This window comes from Nelumbo lutea, chromosome 5, assembly GCF_056320005.1.
Source record: "Nelumbo lutea isolate HS-2025 chromosome 5, American lotus-T2T, whole genome shotgun sequence".
Taxonomy (NCBI): Eukaryota; Viridiplantae; Streptophyta; class Magnoliopsida; order Proteales; family Nelumbonaceae; genus Nelumbo; species Nelumbo lutea.
The window spans coordinates 40,755,046-40,774,493 of NC_142688.1; the positions used below are offsets into that span (position 1 = coordinate 40,755,046).

At 35.2% G+C, this 19,448-nt stretch overlaps 1 protein-coding gene, 1 long non-coding RNA gene and 1 pseudogene across 3 annotated transcripts in view; 2 read left to right on the forward strand and 1 right to left on the reverse strand.

The window, feature by feature from the left end:
• LOC148851924 (uncharacterized) overlaps positions 1 to 10,424 on the forward strand; it is a 73,480-nt gene extending 63,056 nt beyond the window's left edge. Inside the window, exon 3 of the long non-coding RNA XR_016099627.1 lies at positions 9,998 to 10,424. This is a non-coding gene — a long non-coding RNA (uncharacterized LOC148851924). The remainder of the gene's footprint in view (positions 1 to 9,997) is intronic.
• Positions 1 to 12,882, reverse strand: part of LOC148851925 (histone deacetylase 9) — a 74,341-nt gene extending 61,459 nt beyond the window's left edge. The window contains exons 1-3 of one of the 2 annotated variants that reach the window (XM_088946757.1): positions 12,534 to 12,882; positions 6,507 to 6,619; positions 6,280 to 6,397 (exon numbers count right to left, since the gene is read on the reverse strand). In XM_088946757.1, the coding sequence (XP_088802883.1) occupies positions 6,280 to 6,397; positions 6,507 to 6,619; positions 12,534 to 12,570 (268 nt within the window). In that variant the 5' untranslated portion in view covers positions 12,571 to 12,882. Of the gene's footprint in view, positions 1 to 6,279; positions 6,398 to 6,487; positions 6,620 to 12,533 lie in introns of both variants that reach the window. The other variant, XM_088946758.1, reaches the window with a different exon arrangement.
• Positions 12,883 to 13,565: 683 nt separating this feature from the next.
• LOC148851926 (putative disease resistance protein At1g61310) lies at positions 13,566 to 18,335 on the forward strand (annotated as a pseudogene).
• The last annotated feature ends 1,113 nt before the right edge of the window (positions 18,336 to 19,448 follow it).

The window sequence follows — 19,448 nt, forward strand, 5'->3', positions numbered from 1 at the left end:
CTAATCTGCAGATAAGATAAGGACTTATCATTATCTCTTAAAGAGAACTCCTTATCCAAATACAGATTTGGATTAGGAAACTCCTAATGAGATTAGGAGCTCTCTTTATGGCTATAAAAGGAGGAGGGGGCGAACCATTCAGTCAATCCCAAGCTCTCAGATATCAGATCTCAGATCACCAAGAGAGAAGACAGCTTCGCCATCTTCTGCTCTTGCGTTCTCCTCCAGTTGCCGCCACACTGCCAGTTCGATCTCCACTGTAGGAGCGATCAAGAAGGGTCTTGATATCAGCCTTTGGAGAAAGGCTGATCTGAAGTTGTGCTCATAGCCTCCAACGAATTCTTGCGAAGGGTTCGGTTCGTCGGATGAACATTGCTGATTCTACTCCACCATTCACTGTGTCATCTTCAGTGGGAGCAGTCTTTGGAGTCTTTTTGGGCGTGAACACCTTCGTTGGGAGATATTGTTTCTCCATATCAGGTATATCCCTCTCCTACTCTTGGTTCAGATCTGGTTCGACTTAGGGTTCAAGATTGATCCTTGAAAATGCAGATTTTCTAAAATAGGGAATGTGATTCCCAGATGAAGGGAGAGGAAACTTTTGAAATTTCGCCCAACCTTCCTGCAGGGTTCGGCCATCCATATGATGGATCTCTCATTCCTTCAAGTGTATTCTTTGCAAAGCTAATGGTGATGACTGATTCCACTTACTAAGTTCCTGCCACCACTCAGACTACATTTAGTAGCCAACCCATTGATCCATTTTCTTTGACATACTTGTTCTTCACTTTGGGCCATCCCCCAATTACGCAATACATTTGCGCCCTACTAGTCATGCTACAGCATTGGACTCTCATGAGTCATGTCCTCTACTAAAATATATTTATTTTGATCATTTCTCATTTCTTCAATCCATGCCTTGCATGGTCATCCCTTTGTATTCTCTTGTTTAGTTCTATTGTATATGTCCCAAAAACCATGTCTGAGTATCCAAGTGATAATACTTCTTTAGATCATTTACTATTAACTTTTTGAACAAGTGTACTACATTAGTGGAGGAGATCCTTGACATGTAGCAATAGTTGTCAAGAAGGTAAGGGAATGGAGTTCGTGCAGGCAGGTCAGTGGAGGAGATCCTTGAAGATAGAAGCAAAAAGCTTCCTGTTCGAAGAGATGAGAATCAAGGGGAAGGTAAGCCTAAAGGTAAGGGAAGCGAAAAAGGGTACAATATTGCTAGAAAGATTAGAAGTGATCGAGTGGCTAAGAGAGTTCATAGCTGGAGCCTATTCAAAAGGTAAGCAGATAAACTGGCAGGATTTTAGTACATTATAAGGGAGAAGATATGCTGTTGAATGTAAGAGGAATAGAAAAGGCTTCTTCATAGCTTTGTCTGAATTTTTTGGTAAGAAACGAAGGCAACTGGTGTGTCTACCAACAGGAAAACAAAGCCAAGGATGGGGGGAAGTTGACTGGTTGCTCAAAGAGTTTTTAGCTCAAAGAGTAGTAAATGATAAAAAAGCCTCCATAAGGGAGGAGAAGGCATATCTCAGCAACAGCAGGGTAGAACAAGGGCCAGTGGTCATGGCAAAAACAAAAGGCCAATGCAGAATGGTGGGAGGTCTAGAGAAAGAAGAGTGGGAGTGTAAGTTTGTGATACAAGCCAAGGAAAAGGTTAATGATTGGAGGAGGGTAGCTGACTTACTGGCAACCAGGTTGAAGCTGAAGAGTGTCTTCATAGTAACCCCCTTTGATAACTGTAAAGCCCTCCTAGATCCAGTAGAGAATGAATTGGAAATATCAGCTATCAATATTCAGGCTGATTTCAGATCATTCACAGTCTTTAAATGGAATCCAACATCCAACTCCAAGGATTTCTTTGTCGAAGATGGTGTGGTGGTGCATGTAATAGGCTTGCCATTTCATCTGTGGAAACAAGAAGTAGCAGAGTCTATAGCAGTATTGTGTGGAGGAATCTTGAAAGGAGCTTTCTGGGATGATCTTTATTCAGTAGCAATCCTGCTAAGTGGTGTGAAACCAGAAGACATTCCACGAAAGGTAGAGGTACGAACAGAGGGGAGTTTTGTCTCTGTGTGGCTAGCATCCTCCATTGAAGCAGGGCTGTGGAAGGAGGCTCGTATGGTAGGAGGGGAGAAGGAGGAAGAAGAAGCATTACGTGGACTTGTGAGATTGGTTAATTCAAATGGGAAGGAATGTTTCACTAAACAGGGCCAACAAATTCTGGGAAGCCAAAAAGCATTGGGGCAGATGGAAGGTCAAACCTATAGAAAGCAAGAAAAGGCTATGACAAATGGCAGATCTTTTGCACAGGTGGTGTCAAGGGAAAAAGACAAAAATATACCAGTGTTTAAAGGGAGAGGGCTGAACCAGCAACCTCAGACGGATACAAAAGGGAGGGTTGCTGGTTCGACCATTAAAACAGAGGGGTGTGACTTGTTAAGAGGTCACATGGGAGGAAAAGACTTAGAAAATGGGCCCAGTCGAGTGGATCCCTTTTCTGGTGGGCCAGAGAAGGCAACTCAAGTAAAGGTTTTAAAGCTGGGTTCTTATGTTACAAGTTTTGAGCGCAAGGCCCATTACAAGACAAATGGGCCAAGGGACCCTTTAAGTAAGCATGTGACTGGGAGGAGGGATGAGCTGATAGACGAGATTAAGCGTCTATCTTCTTCTACCTCGAATCCCTCCTTTCGGTCGAATAGTTCAAGCACAAAATCTCAAGACTCTCAGTCTCGAGGCTCTCTACAGTGGGTCCCATCCAACCTGGCGAACCGTCTCTTACCAGATAGGCGCAACCCGAGATACCTGAAGCCTAGTGATTTGAACAGAACAGGGATTGAAGATTGGTTGAGTGAACAAAACAGCAGTGACGATTCTGATAGAGATGAAACTGTAAGTCTGGGAAGTCTGTCTCTGAAAAGCAACAATGATTTACTTGAAATAGAAATTTTGCATGCAGAGTTGTTGTTTTTAGAGGAAGAGATTGAAGAGGCAGGTGGCGGGAAGACTAGGAATGGCGAAGAAAATGGTCCTAAAGCTGTGAAAACTCCTCTTCCCTTCGTCGAGGGAGCTGACCCTAAGTCTAATGAATTACAGGATGTTGGTGGAGAGGGACAAGAATCGGCCGTGAGGATGGATGTGGGTATTCCAGTGTCAAAAACAAAGAGAAAGGATTTCCAAGTGGGTAGGTTGTCAAGAAGTGATTCTTTCACTATGTCTACTTCACAACTTTGTCCAAAAAGGGGAAAGGCCTTAAAACCATTTTCACCTGTCAGCAACTCAATTCCAGTGATTCTAGTTTTACCCCCGTCCTACCAGGTATGGGTGTCAATTCTTTTTTAGGTACTGACTTGTGTGGTATGCCTGTAACAGATATTCCAGCTTCCCATCCAGGAGGTTCTAAAGCAAGAGAGAGGGTGATAGTGGAAGGAGGAGAGAGGGTGATGGAAGGAAGTAGTAAGGGGGAGGTGGATAGAATTTGGAAGTTGATCCGTACAATGATGGAGGAACTAAAAAAAAGGAAGGATTCTTAGAGAGATGTTGTAGCCAAATTAAGTGTGAGCAGGGTAAAATTCTTCTTCAGACATTAGCTGGAAAGGATGGAGAAAAGAAAGAGGATGATTGTTGTATTAGGAGGGGGGGAAAGGAACAAAGAAGAAAAAAAGATCTGAAGTGGAAAGGCTAATCTTAGACATTGAGGGAGATTTAGAATTTAGTGGTAGAGGGGATAGGAGGAAGGGCCTAAAATGAGGAGATTATGGCCTTCTCATGGGTGTTTTTGCTATTTTGTCTCGATTACAATTATTATTTGGAATGTAAGAGGGTTAGGGAGTGCAAGAAAGAGAAGGGTGATCAAAGACCTATTCCGAAGGGAAAAACTTGATATTGTGTTGTTACAAGAATCCAAAATGATGGAATTAGATAGGAGATGGGTGAGGAGTTTTTGAAGGTCTAGAGGTTTAGGTTGGAGTTCGTCTCCTTCTTGGGGAGCCTCAAGGGGGATCGCAACACTGTGGAGGGAGGATGTGGTGGAAGTAGTGGAAGAATTGATAGGCAGATTCTCAGTTTCCATTAAGTGTAAGAATGTAGAGGATGGGTGTGTATGGGTCTTAACCAATGTTTATGGCCCTAATTCCTATAGAGAGAGTAATGAGATGTGGGAGGAACTATATGCAATCAAGGGGCTATAAAGGATTTGTTCCCTTTGCTACCTTCAGTTTCTTTGTACAAAAAAGAGGTGATCTCAAAATTTGCCTCACCTTTAGGAACACCCTTAGATCCTACTTGGGATTTTGGATTTCGTAGAGGACTTAGGGATGACGAAATTGAATCTCTTTCTGTCTTGCTTGGTTGTCTTAATCAGTTTTGTTTGGATCCCTCCAAGCCAAATAAGAGGGTATGGACTCCTAGACCCAATGGAACCTTCACTTGTGCTTCTTTCTTCAAGTCCATCTCTCAACTTTCTACTCACCAACCCTTTCCATCAAAAGAAATTTGGTGCAGGCCAATTCCCTCAAAAATTATGGCGTTTTGTTGGGAAGTATTCCATGGGAAAGTAAACACTCTAGATAACCTACAAAAGAGAAGACCTTTCCTCTGTATTTCTCCTAGTTGGTGTATCCTCTGTAGAGCTCACGGTGAGGATCGTTACCACCTATTAATATCTTGTCCCTCTTCTGCGGACCTTTGGGCTTGGCTACTTTCGTTGTTTGGGAGTAGTTGGAGTCTACTAGCAGAAGTTCACATGCTCTTCAACCATTCTACCTTTTATTGGCCTACAAAAATAGGGAGAATTATGTGGAGATGTGCTCGTGCTGCCTTGATTTGGACTCTTTGGGAAGAAAGGAATGCTAGAATTTTTCAAGAAAAGGAAATGAGCAGTGAGGAATTGAAAGACTGTGTGCTGAATAGGGCAATACCTTGGCTGAAGACCTTGGAAATCTTTCATCAATTCTCCTTTAATGACCTTTGGAGAAATTGGTCAGCAGTAGCGAGGTGTTCATCCCTAAAGGACAAATCAATTACAAGTTGGTCTCCTCCATCCAAAAGCTCACTGAAGTTGAACTTTGATGGAAGTAGCATGGGTAATCCAGGATTATCCGGAATGGGGGTGCTTTGAGAAATGAGAAGGGAGAGATTTTGTTGCTCTACTCAGGCCCCTTAGGGATTGGGAACTCCATCAGGGCAAAACTATTAGCTGCAATACAAGGGGTGCAATTTGCAAACCAGCTGGGGGTACAACACCTAACAATCGAGGGGGATTCCAAAGTGGTGGTGGGTTGGTTGAAAAATCCTGAAGAGGCTATGTGGCGTTACAAGAATGAAATGAAGAAATTTAGTTGGTTGACAAGGAATATGTTGGTCACTGTACAGTGGGTGGGGAGATCAGAAAATACTTTGTCAGATGTGTTAGACAAGCAAGGGGTAAATAGGGAAGAATTGTTTTGGGCTCAGTTGTGATTCTTGCTTTTCTTTCCTAGTTTACTAGTAAGATTCAAGGAGGGGCTGCATCTCGCGCCTCTCCCTAGGATGTTGTATGAATTCACTCTAAATTTGCTTCTGAATTAATAAATTTATTATCATTCATAAAAAAAAAAAAAACAAGTTTACTACATTTTTGTGGATATTCAATCAAAAAAAAAATTTGACACATCATACAATAGTGCATCCCCATCAATCAAATAGTTTAATATCAATGTGTAGAGCCGCAGAAGGGATAATATAGCATAAAGTAGTAATGTAGTATTAATAAAGTTTTTGTTCTTTTTTTGCTGATAAAAAAGAATATAGCATAAAGTATAAGGGTCAGGGAAGAATAAATCATTCTTAAGTTTAAAAATGTTGGCCAAAACAAGGTTTAAAAGCAATAAATAGAAAAATAATTGAGAATTTGGTTTCAGCATATGGTCTACCCAATCATTAGCACTGACCAGGCATTTGTGAAGATGAACAGATTGATATGGAAAACTATTATCTTTTTTATCAATAGATATAGACAACTATGAGAAAAGGACAAACATGATCAAAACTATTTATCTCCAAATAGAGAGTTACAGAAGTCATTATTCTTTCTTTCTTTCTTTCTTTGGGGTCAATCAAAGAAGAGAGGAAGGGGTTTGAGAGAGAGAAGACGCATTCACACAGCATAAATCTCTTAAAATTGAACCATGCAATTTTTCATATATTAGATGTTATGTTGTGTTAGCAATGATAAAAGTGAGAAAAAAAATTAAAACAAAATACACTGGGTGGACTTAAACATACATTTTTCCAGTTCATTGGTGAACAGATGTTGAGTTTCAGGAGTTATCCGGTGCAAGAACTCAATGTAATCTTCTGAATGGAACTGAGCAAGCTCGACAGGGTATGCCTTGTGAGGCCGCTTCATTGGTAAAAAATAAATAAATTAATAGATATAAAAACAACTAGCAACTACTGCTTATTAATTATTTTCAAAATAAATAAGACATACTGGTTTCTGAATAACTAACATATATTTCCATCTTCTTGTGGAGCTCATATGAGAGGACAAGATGGTGTGTCATACAAAGACGATGTGGCTTCATCGGATGATTTGGGCCAAAATAAACACTGCCCACATCTCCTGCAACACAACCCATGAGGAAGCTTTCTATAAGCCTTTAGTGAAAGAAACTAATGCCTAACTAACAAATTATTTTCTACAAACATACAAATTTGACAAGCTAGGACCATAAGTACCTCAAATGTTGGAGCACTAATTTGATGTATTTTTGTATCAAGATTTTCATAGATTTCAGGACACAACCTGAAGTAGAGCTCCTCTTGGAACTGTTCTACTAGCTTGTAATCACCATGAGTCCACCAGTACACCCACATCTATTTTGTTGTTCAAATTTTATGCATTTTGATCCTTAAATAAACTTTTTCTTTTTAGTGGATGTTCATTGGGGTGATTATGGGTTGGGTCAAGCCTAAGTCTTTTATATATAAAATATTACCTATATAATACTTTATATTAAATGGCATATAATATCAATATGCATATAATTTTTTTGATGCCTTATATAATATAAAATATTATATATAATATATATTATGTCATATTATAATATTTATATATAAAATACATATATTTAAATATATGGGTTGGGCCAACCTCAAAAGAAAACCCAATCTCAAACCTGGAATTTCCAAGTTGGGCCAAGCCAAGATGATCACCCCTAGATATTTGTCAATAAATGCTAAAATTGATTATTAAATTTTATATATTAGCAAATATTAAGACAAATTATTTTGATTTCCTAAAAATCAAGGTAAGGTATTTATGCACATATTTTAGTTTTTCTGTCATTTTTATGAAGTTAGCAATTGTGTCCTCATCTCTCACACTACATTTAAACCATTAAAGCAAGGTTTTCATGTTTAAATAACTTATTTATTGTCATATATACCTTGTGCTTATTGTTATTAATATATCTTTAGGATTCATTTGAGTTTCATAGTGTATCCATCCATATCTTGGTTTTTTGTTTGCATCTATAGATATCCAAAGCGTATCCAGATACGTCTCTTAAAATTGTGTTTTTGATACTTTGAACCTTGCTTTAAATCATGCATCTTTTTTTAGTTTTTTTCAAAATTTCATTTTTATAGATATTTTTATATTATTTAATAAATAAAATAAAGGGTTTCCTGAAAACACCTTTAAACAGGTGTATCAGAACCCTCACAGTATAATATGATACGCCCAATACAGGGCATATTGGATTGATACATTGAACCTTGGTTTCTGCTATATAAGTTTTCACACCACAATGCCTGCTCTTGGTCGTGACTGGCAAGAGCAACAGTGACGATATTATTCCATTTTTAAAGACATTGGTTGACTTGCCAATGGCCATTGGATTTATGTTCATGCACATGAAGCTTGCCAATGTTTTGTCAAAGGAAGCTCTTGATAATGATGGTGGAGCATAACCCAGAAATCTTCAACAAGATAAGGACAATTTTGTCCAAAAAGAAACTTTATTTTCTAAACTCACTGATTTTAACATTTAACATTTTTTCCAAAGCATCACCAATTTTTTCAATAAATGAAACTTTTTTTGTAAAAATCCCTAGAATAAATATAAATTGAGAAAAAAATAGTAATCTTCTTTAGTAAGAAAATTAACTTTCTAATAAAAGCATGATAAATCATCATGTCTAAAAGAAATTTGCATTTTATATCCATTAATGTCATATCATACTAATAAAAATTTTAAGAAAGAAAGTAATGAATAGGGAAAAGGAACAAGGGACTGCACGTCTGCACCCTGTTTTATTTAATATAAGAGAATGAAAGAGTAGTTTTAGGAAAAAGAAAAAAAAATACCCTTTTTTCATTCTTTCTTTTCTCTTTTCAAAACCCTTGGATAACTTTGATACGGATACGGATACGGATACGCTTTGGAAATGCATCCAAAGCGTATCCGTATCAAAGTATCAGTATTGAGTATCGTATCAAATAACTTGGATACGAATACGGATACGCTTTGGAAACACATGGATGCGGACGAAAGAACATGCAAATGCTTAGATACAATGAGGAAGCACATACAAATTCCACAAATATATTAATAACACTAAATTTAAAATCAAATGATCACAAATAATGTATAAATACATAGGAAATGTACATTTTAATGGCATATATGATAAAATATGTTACAATTAATATAGCAGGATGCATAAATACCACAAAATTAAATTTTTACATTAACAAAAAAGTCAACCAAATATTAAATTCTCAAATCTAAATTAAAATATCAATTAATAATTTATAAAAAATATAAATTTCAATACATACATAATTATTACATTATTGATAGTTTTGTTTCTATATTTTTTCTAAAATTAAAAACCATTTTTGGTATAAATTTTGATTAGTAGAGTTGATAGATTCTATTTAATATTATACTTTCAAATATTTTCTAAACATTTTTTATTTTTCTAAATATTTAATACGTTGTTATTTAATGTAATGTAAATTAAAATATTAAATGATAATTCAAATATATATTAATTTAAGTATTAAAATAATTATTTTATTATTAATGTTTTGTTTGCATAATTTTCTTGAGATTAAAATTATATTTTGATTTTAATGTAGATTTGATAGATTATTTATTCCATTGGTTTACAAAATATCAATTTTGAATATTGTTCTAGTTAAAATTGTTGAACATAAATATATTATTTATTTGGATTACATATAATATGTAAATTCTATATGTAATAAAAGTTATTTTATTTCAATTATTTATACAAGAACTAAATTGGCTTAATGGTTTACGAGTTGTGTTAAGATGAAGGCGCATGGCATGCTAGGAGACCCAGGTTCGAGTTGCCCTAGTGTTTATCTTTAATAAACAAGCTCGCGTGTATCGGTCCGTATCGCATGGTATAAGACCGATACGCATTGATACAAGGCGATATGCGCCCGTATCGGCCCGATACGCACAACTAGCAAGATATACACCTCCAGTCATATCGTATCATGTGCCAAGCAAGGCCGATATTGTGATCTTTGTTACCTAGGCAGGTGCCTAGCTGCCTGTATAAGCACCTTTTCCTTATATACATCATGGCATTCAGGCTAAGCACCCGTCCAGCCTTGACAGGTATGCTTCAAAGACTATGAAATGTTTCCAAGAGTGGAACTTATTTTTTGAGAAGGCAAAGTGATAAATATTAAATATTAATTGTATTACACAAAAACTATAAAAAAAAAAACATGATCAAAAGAACCAACATGCAACATGGAGCCATTAGGGAGACAATATGTGCCAGAGATACACAAGATATACTATCATGATTTATGTATGAAGAAAGAAATGGAATTCTAAGCCTTTATTAAGATGGAGTATTGCAAAAAACTATCTAGCATAGGTACATATTCACCCAGAAGAAGAAACAAAAGTATTTTACATTCTTGACTTATTTTTGCAATCATCTACAGATGTAACAGAGTTGCTTAACAGCCATGGTCAAAACAGGATAAATAGAGACAAGCAAGTAGGGAAAAGTTGAGGAATGGCATCCAGTAAGAAGTAGCAACAGCTTCAACTGATGTCATGGTAAAGCTAACAGCAGTGTAAAAGACACACTAACTACCACTGTACTATGCTATGCTTGGATTGAAGGCAGGAGTACAAAAGCAGGAAATTATCCATGATTTGGTGGATTCTACAATGAAAGCCCCCATTGTCATTTTAACATCCATTGAATTGATGAAAAATGTAACACTATATTCATTACATTCTGTATGTTGTACTTTCTCATTTTTCAATCTAAATCTCAGAAGACGGAAAATAGCAGTTCAGGAATCCTTTCCTTTCTTGCTGTTCCATTTCCACCTCAATCCAAAAACAGCTTTATGGAATCAAACTGTCTGTTTATTTTGTTTACAAACTTTTGTTTATCTATGTAGTTTAAGAGATTAAAAAATTATTACGAAAAGAAAACAAAAGGAAACAGTATGCAACTCCCCTAGGGGGACTAAAAATAACCCTCATGACAACATCTTCCTTAAAAGAGTCATTCATCATGAAAAATGTCCAAACTTCAGGTAACAGTTACCAAGCCAAGCCTGGGCAACTCAAACTGGAAAAAGGAAAAGTTTGGAAACAGGTAGGCTAGAAAAATGTGCATCCAAATCAACCTTCCTCAGATGGAGAAGACACCTCTGGGTTGGATCTTTCTGGTTCAGTAATGCAAAATGTTGCAAAAGATACCATAATGTTCAGACTGAGGTGCCGTAGATCCATATATGGTCTCTATGTAGGTGAAGTTGTTAACACCATGGTACCAATCTGTAAACCGGAACTCTGGCCATGTAACATGGCTCAGTTTGCCAATTTGTCATTTATAGAGCCTTTAAATAATCCAACAGCACACATCATCAAACCTGAAGAAAAGAGCAACCCTCTGAATTTCAAATGCATCTGAGCAATTTTCTCTCAACCAAATCCTAAGACTACAGAATGGTTGACAGGGCTCTCCATTTAATTTGGATGGGAAATTTCTATAAAAAAGTTGTAAGACCAACTATATTGTATGGAGCAGAGTGCTAGGCAATTAAGAAACAGCATTTCCAAAAAAAGAGTGATAGAAATGTGTATGCTTAGATGGATGAGTGGTAAAAACTAGGAATGATAGGATCAGAAATGAAGTCACATGAAGGAACCACAGAGTAGCTCCAATAGGTGATAAAATGAGAGAAAGTAGACTGAGGTGGTTTAGTCACATGCATAGAAGACCATCTACAGCACCCGTTAGAAGAAGTTATTGGTTACAAGTTAAAGGGGCTAGAAGAGACAGGGGCAGACCAGGACTTGGGTGGAAGTAGTAATAAATGGTTTAAGTATCCATTATTTGAAAATGGATATGACATTGAACAGAATAGATTGGCAAAACAGGATTCATGTAGTCAATCCCATATAGTCAGAACAAGGCTCAGATGATAATGATGATGATAGACAACATATACAACTTTTTACCCAACCTTTATGCACACCAAATTATAAGTAAGTAAAAAACATGCAACTAAGCCACTGGCAGGATGAACTTTCAGTCCCTTGTTCAACCCACCATTCTTAAGATTATTGAAATACAATATTTTTTAGTCTCATTGTGATTGGTATGAGAACAAGGAAGGACATGACCAGAAAGGATACGTAGCAAGGGAAGACAAAACTCAAAAAAAAACAAGTGATGCAATATAATAAAACCAGAACGACAAAATCCATCCCTTGGAAGCTGAGCCACAATATAATTTGAATGACATGCTAACTCTCCTATTCAAACCATATGCCAAAGAATCTGCTAACCAATAGACCCGTTTGGATAATATATTCACTCTGGCAGAAAAAGATCTAGCAACTCTTGTGTGATACATCAATAGCCAGGGGCATCACTTCTATCTCAATATGAGTTGGGGCTATAGATATACCTCCTTTAACAACCATTCTCATGATAGATTTCAAGCTTGCCAACATTCTCACAATGAGTTCCAAATTGACAACAACTAGAATATGGACAAATGTGCATCAATTTTTTCGTTTAGTAGAAGGGTAAGATAGGAAAGAATAGGCAGGCTCCATATGACGTCTTCCCTTGATAGTCTCTCTGAAGCACTATAACAAGCATCTGGTGTCAACAAACCCATTATTAATAAAATATTTGCAGCAGAAACCATCATTATAAATCCATAAATGTGAGGTAGAATAAGCACTAAGGTAAGGACGACCGGGAAAGACAGAGACACTGTTGAGCACAACCAGGTCAAACAAAGTGAACAATTGTCTCTGGTCTATTTTGTCTAACAGCGCCTGGCGCGAGAGAAGAATGCCTGAGAGTCAGAACCTAATTAAACAGATCAAGGGTTTTTGTTCCAAGTGACCAGATGAGAATTACAACTGAATTTAGATTGAGAGCTGGAGTACTTGAAACCTACTACTAATAACATGCGAATTGGAATGGAAAGAGCAGTTTACCATCGTAGAAGTAAGATATCCGGTCCTTCGAGCGCATTCTGGAGAATGACAAATAACGAGATTTTACTGGAACTTCGTCATTGGCGGGTTCCGAGCTGCGAGCTACCGGAGGAAATCAGAGAATCAATGAAGACGAAAGGTAGCGTCAAACCGTCAACGATGATGATGGATTAACCCAGACAAACTGGGTTTGGGCGTTGTGATTTGGGCCTACTTGGGCTAACATTGGGCCTAATCACGGCCCAAATCTGACAAAACTGTGTTTTAAATGACTCTCCTCCGATTTTGGGTTGGATACCATCCAAATCAAAGTCAATTTGAACGGAGTGGATACCAATAAGATATATTGAATTAGACCGGTCCGAATTTAACGCTCCAAAGTATTTATTGGAGTGGATTGAACCCGATCCAATTCAAAGCATTGATGGATTGTATACAAATCCATCCTTATCTGATCCAATAAAGACTTTGATTAAAGAAAAAGCAACAAAAGTTTTTTTTTTTTTTTGGGTGTAAAAATTATGGGATATAGCTTCGGCCGGTTCTAAAGGGGACACAACCATGAGCTACCAAAAGTACAAAATACTGTCATTAAAAATTGCTTATTTTAACTATTATCAAAGCTACCCTTACTATTGAAGAATTTATTGACACTCCAAAAGTGTTAAAAAAAAAATTATTTTGGGGTTGACTAGTTATGAAACAAATTATTTGGGGCATTGGGAGGCATAGATTATGTATGATCCTAAGGCTCAGTTTGGAAGGAGTATAAATACAAATATGTATTGTATAAATACATATAAAATAATATAAAATAAAAGGTTTTGTGCTCTATATATTTGTATTTGTACTCCGAAATGGAGCCTAGCTTTTGATATTTTTTCACAAGCATGAAGCAGCTGCCCTCAAATTCAAACTCGCATTCTTTTATTTGTCAGCCAAGTTTTTATCAATATTATACCAAGTGATTGTTCTTACACTTGGTATATGTTTGGCATCGATGCTACATATACACCACTGTTTTTTTAGAAAATGGTGTCTTTTGTTTGCTTGGAAATGTTGATGCCAAGTAGGACGTTTCCTGGGGCAACGGTAACACCTTCTATTTGATTCCAATGTTCCATATCTATTTTCAGCATTGGTACCCATTATAAGAAATCCACATCATGTCCTCATTGGCAGCAACCAGCCCCTTTTCAAATTTCAAAGCATGGTTTGAAATACCACTTTTATGGAAAAATGATTTCAAACATGTTATCGTTTTCTGAAGAACCGATTTTTCCAACATGGTGCTGATGTGTCACTATTTTTTGAAACAACGGCATCAATACCAATACCAAACACCACCTTTAATTGTTCACTATCCATATTTAGATATCATATTAGCGCCCAACATCTCCCCATGACAATATGGGTGATGTTCCCAATGCACATTAATATGTGCACATTGGCAAGGACCTATGCAATGCATGGGATTTATTAAGCAAAAGCTAAATAATATAAAGGGTCATTTACTAAAATACCCCTTATGGTTTCATGGATTTACTCAATCTTCCATTAGATGACAGTGGAAAATGATAGTGTTGACCCTAATGTTCATTTAAATAAATTTAATCAAAAGCAAATAAAAATAAAAATAACATTTTTGCCCTTAATAAGACACAAGCAACCACTCTATTGGTTATATTTGGTCAATTTTGTTTTCTGTACAAAAAAGTGTTAATGGTATTTTTTGGAATAAAAAATCATGGGCCTAACGGCAAAACAAACACTCCTTAATGAAAGGTTGGTTAAGTAAATAAGTTGTAAAATATATGGGATGTTTTAGTAAAATGAAAACTATAAGGCAAGTTTAAGTAAATATGTAAAACTATAAGGTGTGTTCTACTAAATGACCCTAATAGAAACACATAAGAGTATATAATTGTTTTATATTTTCAACTTTTTAAATAATTAATAATTATTCATATTTTATATACTACTTTTAATAAACTTTTTATAATACAAAAATAACAACAATTAATTTCAGTTAGGTTTATTCATTAAACTAATGAAACTGACCAACCCGATCAATACGACCAGAGTTGGTCAGTTTTCTAGTATTTTAGGTTGAATTTGGTTCAAAATTTTCCCAATTTGACCAAGTTGGATCAATTTCACTTTGGCCATTCGTAAACCGACCAAAACTGAATGACCTAACCATGGAATATATATATATATATTATTTTAAATATAATTTTTAATATGCAAAGTGGGAAATATCCCATATTTCTTACTCTAAAATGTTTTATATCATAAATCTAATTTTTTAATAATTGCAAAATAATTTTAAAATTTTAATTTAATTTTTAAGTTTAAATATTTAGAATCAACTAACCAAACCAAAAAATCAACCCAAACCGGTACAACTTGAGTGGGTCGGTTTTCACAAAAGGTCAATCGGTTTTAGTTGACCAACTCCCCAACCTGACCAGGTCTATTTGGTTGGCCAAATAGACTACAACTAAACCGAACCAACTCATGAACACTTATAATTTCAACTAAATTAATAGTCTCATTTCTAATAATTAAAAATAGTTTAATCTCCAAGAATTGTTAAAAATTTATAGCAAAAATACACAATTACTCAAAATATATTGATAATGAAAAAACACAATAACTACAAAAATACAATAAGTACTAATAATATATTAACTTAGTCAATAAATATAATATCAAACAATAGTTTAATCTCTAAAAAATATTAACCAATTTAAAATTTTCAATAATAGTAGTTTAATCTCCAATTATTATTGAATTTTTTTGTTAAATAACAAAATAAAATATTTTTATACATAATCATTGAAAATGCATTTATCAAAAAAATAATAAATAATTACAGAAATAAAATAAATATTAAATTTAGTATATATAATTATATAATAAATATATATTAAGAGTTTAAATTTATTATTAATAAATATTAATTTTTTGAAAGTTATTTTCTCGAATTATTACTTGATATAAGTGAAATTAGTTATTTATATTAAATTATTATTCATTTCAATATTATGTTATAATATGTAAAATCATAATTTATACTATTATTACATAGTTTCATTATTAATTTTGTAAAATATTAAATTATTATTAATTTAAATATTCTGTTATAATTACTTTTCTAATTTGAAGAAAATTTTTAAATTTATTACATAATTTCATTATTTTAACTATTTAAAATCTAGTTATGATAAATAGTTAGTTATTTAAACATTTACATTTTTGTTATTTAAATTTTATTTATTTAAATCTATTACATATTGTTAAATATTTGAAAACATTTAAATTAATAATCCAAAAAACATAATTTAAATTTTTAGTACATAATTTTGTAAAAATATAAAATTATTTTTTGTATTTTTAATAAATATTTTAAAGTTATTATATAAATTTTTAGATTATTTAAATAATTCTTAAATTTTTAATCCAAACTTTCTTTAGATAGATACGGATAAAAAGTAGGGGAGAGGATAAATAGGAATTAGAGATAACTTAGGAGAAAAATTCTCTACTAAATTAGAGATAATTTTGGAGATAAATAGGAATTAGAGATATTTTAGATGATAAATAGGAATTAGAGATGATTTTAGAGAAAGTGGGGGATTGTGGGGGGACGTAGTTTAGGAGAAATTTTAGGAGAAGAGATTATTTAGGTTATTGGGAAAGTGTATCTCATGAGTTGTTTTGAAAATGATATGGAATAAAAAATAAAAAATTCAAAAAAGTGAGAAAATTTCTTAACCGCCTTGTTTTAATATATACTAGTTACGCTCTCTCAGTACATGCATCCTTCCTGAAATTCCTCACCTGTGTATGAGCAAAACCTTTACACACATCCTTGCTTCATCTCAAATGACCAAAAGAAAGTAGTACATACGCGAAAGGTGGTCAAATAATCTCATAGTGGCAGTTGGAACGGTCATCAAAGAGATAAGTACATTGTGAATCCTTTCATTTCCTTCTCAAAGATCCTACTCTATTGCTTTAATTAGTTGTAGTTAAACCTTTGTTTCTATTTTTCTACCACCTTAGTTCCTTCTTAAAATCTAGTGAGTCAAAAAAGAAAAAAAAATCAATTATTTGTAGCTTCTTAGTTGTTTCCAATTCTCCATATCATAAATGAATGTGATTTCATATTTGAGTAGTTTGGTTCAACCAATTATCGACGGGGGAAGGTGTATGAGGAAGGAGATTGGTTATTTGTTCACTATAAAGAAAATATCGATGATCTTAACAAACAAATGGAAACTTTAATGGCAAAAAGGAGGGGTTTACAAAAGTTTGTGGATGTAGCTCGTATGAAAGGAGAGGAGATTCAAGTAGTGGAAATTTGGATGAAAATGTAGATTTGATTGAAGAAGAAACAAAAAGGTGGTTTGATCATGATTATGAATCTGTACAGAATAATAGAAGGTGTTGTATTGGATGTTGTCCTACTCGATACGTTTTGAGTAAACAAGCTAAACAGAAGTTAACAGAGATTGATGGGCTTACAAAGCAAGCAACACAATTGAACGGTGTCTCAATTCCTCCACCTCCTCCCAGTTTTATATCAACCCTAATTGGAGATATCTTGCCTTGTGAATCAAAGATACTGGATGGAGAGAGAGTAATGGAGGCATTAAAAGATGAGAGAATCAATGTGGTTGGGGTATAAGGTATGGGGGGAGTTGGCAAAACTACCCTCATAAAACAAGTTGGTAAGCAAGCTCAAGAAGATAGAATTTTTTATCATGTTGTGATGGTTGTTGTCTCCGAGACTCCTAAATTGGAAAGTATTTAGGGGTCCATTTGCTGAGATGCTAGGTCTAGATTTGAACCAAAGTGATTCTATAGAAATAAGGACAAACAAGTTATGTGAAAGGTTAAGGATGGAGAAGAGCATGTTAGGAATCTTGGATGACATTTGGGAGAGACTAGACTTATCTCGTGTAGGAAATCCCTATGGAAGTGAGCACAAAGGTTGCAAGATTCTACTCGCCACAAGAGACCAAAATGTGTGCCATGTTATGGGTAGTGGGGATAGTGAATCTAGAAAGATGATTGAGTTGGGCATCTTATCAAAGAAAGAGAGTTGGGCTTTGTTTAGATGGAGTGTAGGTGAGATTGTTGAGTCCCCTAAGCTCATCATCGTAGCAAGTGAGTTAGCTACAGAATGTGGGGGTTTACCTCTAGCACTAGTCACACTTGGAAGGGCATTGTGTGGTAAGCAGGACATAAGAGTGGAAACAGGCAGCCATGGAACTAAAGAAGTCCAAAGCTACAAACATCAGAGGCATGGATAAAAAAGTGTATTCATGTATAAAGTGGAGTTATGATCAGGTACCAAATGAGGAAACCAAGCAATTGTTCTTACTGTGTTGCTTGTTTCCTGAGGATCATAATATTAGTATAAAGCAATTGGTGGAAGATGGGGTGGGAGGACTCTTGGAAAATGTGGATACATTGAAAGAATCAAGGGAGAAAGCCCATGTGATTATCAACAACTTAAAGGATTATTGCTTGTTGTTAAAAGGAGAAAGCCCTCACAATATTAATACTGTTGGTGATGGGGAGTATAATTATGTGAGAATGCATGACATTGTTCATGATATGGGTATTTCAATTTTATCAACATCATCTATAATAAGATTTGGACAAGAATCGGAGGAGTGGCCAAGGAGTAACACAAGGGAGCTTGAAGATAACAACATTAGAAGAATCTCACTAATGCACATTCAAATAAGGGAGCTCCCCAACCACTTGAAATATCCACAACTCTAGACCTTATTGATGCAAGACAAGTTTAGAGGGAGAAAAGTTATGTTAACAACCATGACAATCCCATATGCCTTTTTTGAAGGAATGCCCATACTAAGAGTTTTGGATCTATATTTTAGAAGCATTGGTCTAGTTTTACCTATATCATTCTTTTCCTTGACCAACCTCCAAACACCCTGTGTACACCTGGAGCTGTCTCAACAAGGGGATAGCCTAGATCAACTTGGCCAGTTAAGGGGACTCCAAATACTTCAAATTTTTTTTTTTTTTTTTTGTGTGAATGAGGAGCTACTGCTGCCAAAAGTGTTGGGACAACTAACCAACTTAAGATTGTTGGAGATTGAAGGCTACCCGTGTTCCTTTACAATTCCATCCAAAGTGATATCAAATTTGTCAATGCTCGAAGAACTAATGATCAATTCTTGGAAGAATATCTGGGGGCATGATGAAAGTAGTAGGTTTGGTGAGGTAACAAGATTGTTTTGTTTAAGTGCTTTAGACGTCCATTTGGATGATGTAAAATCCTTACCTCAACATGTCCATCCTCTACCCATCTGGACAACATTTGACATACATATACGCTTCTATCATTCTAGCAACACACGCAAGTATGGTGTTTCTCACCCCTATACTAAATCGGAACTTTGAGATCCTTGATACTTGGAAGAACAATGATCAACACCTTACTAAGTTGGTTTAGAAATGCAGTGTTACCAAAGGCCGAAATGCTATGGCATCTTTATTCTGACAACAAGGATGCAGAGAATATATTTGAAGAATCTGATTATCAACACTTATTACCAAAATGTGATCTCAAGATACTCGTTGTTGATGGATATCTGAGGGCAAAATGTCTCTTGAACTTGAATGTGGTGGGATGGGAACCAGAAAAATCAAAAAACGACATTGTATTGTTGAATAATTTGGAAGAATTGTATCTAGGACTATTGAAAAATTTAAGGCATATCTACGTTGGGAAACTACCCAATGGGTCATTGATGAAATTAAGATCCCTTTATCATAAAAAATGTGACGAATTAAAGTGTGCACTTCCATTCAATCTGTTGCAAAGTGTACCAAATCTACAAGAGATTCAAATCAGTAGCTATGACGAGT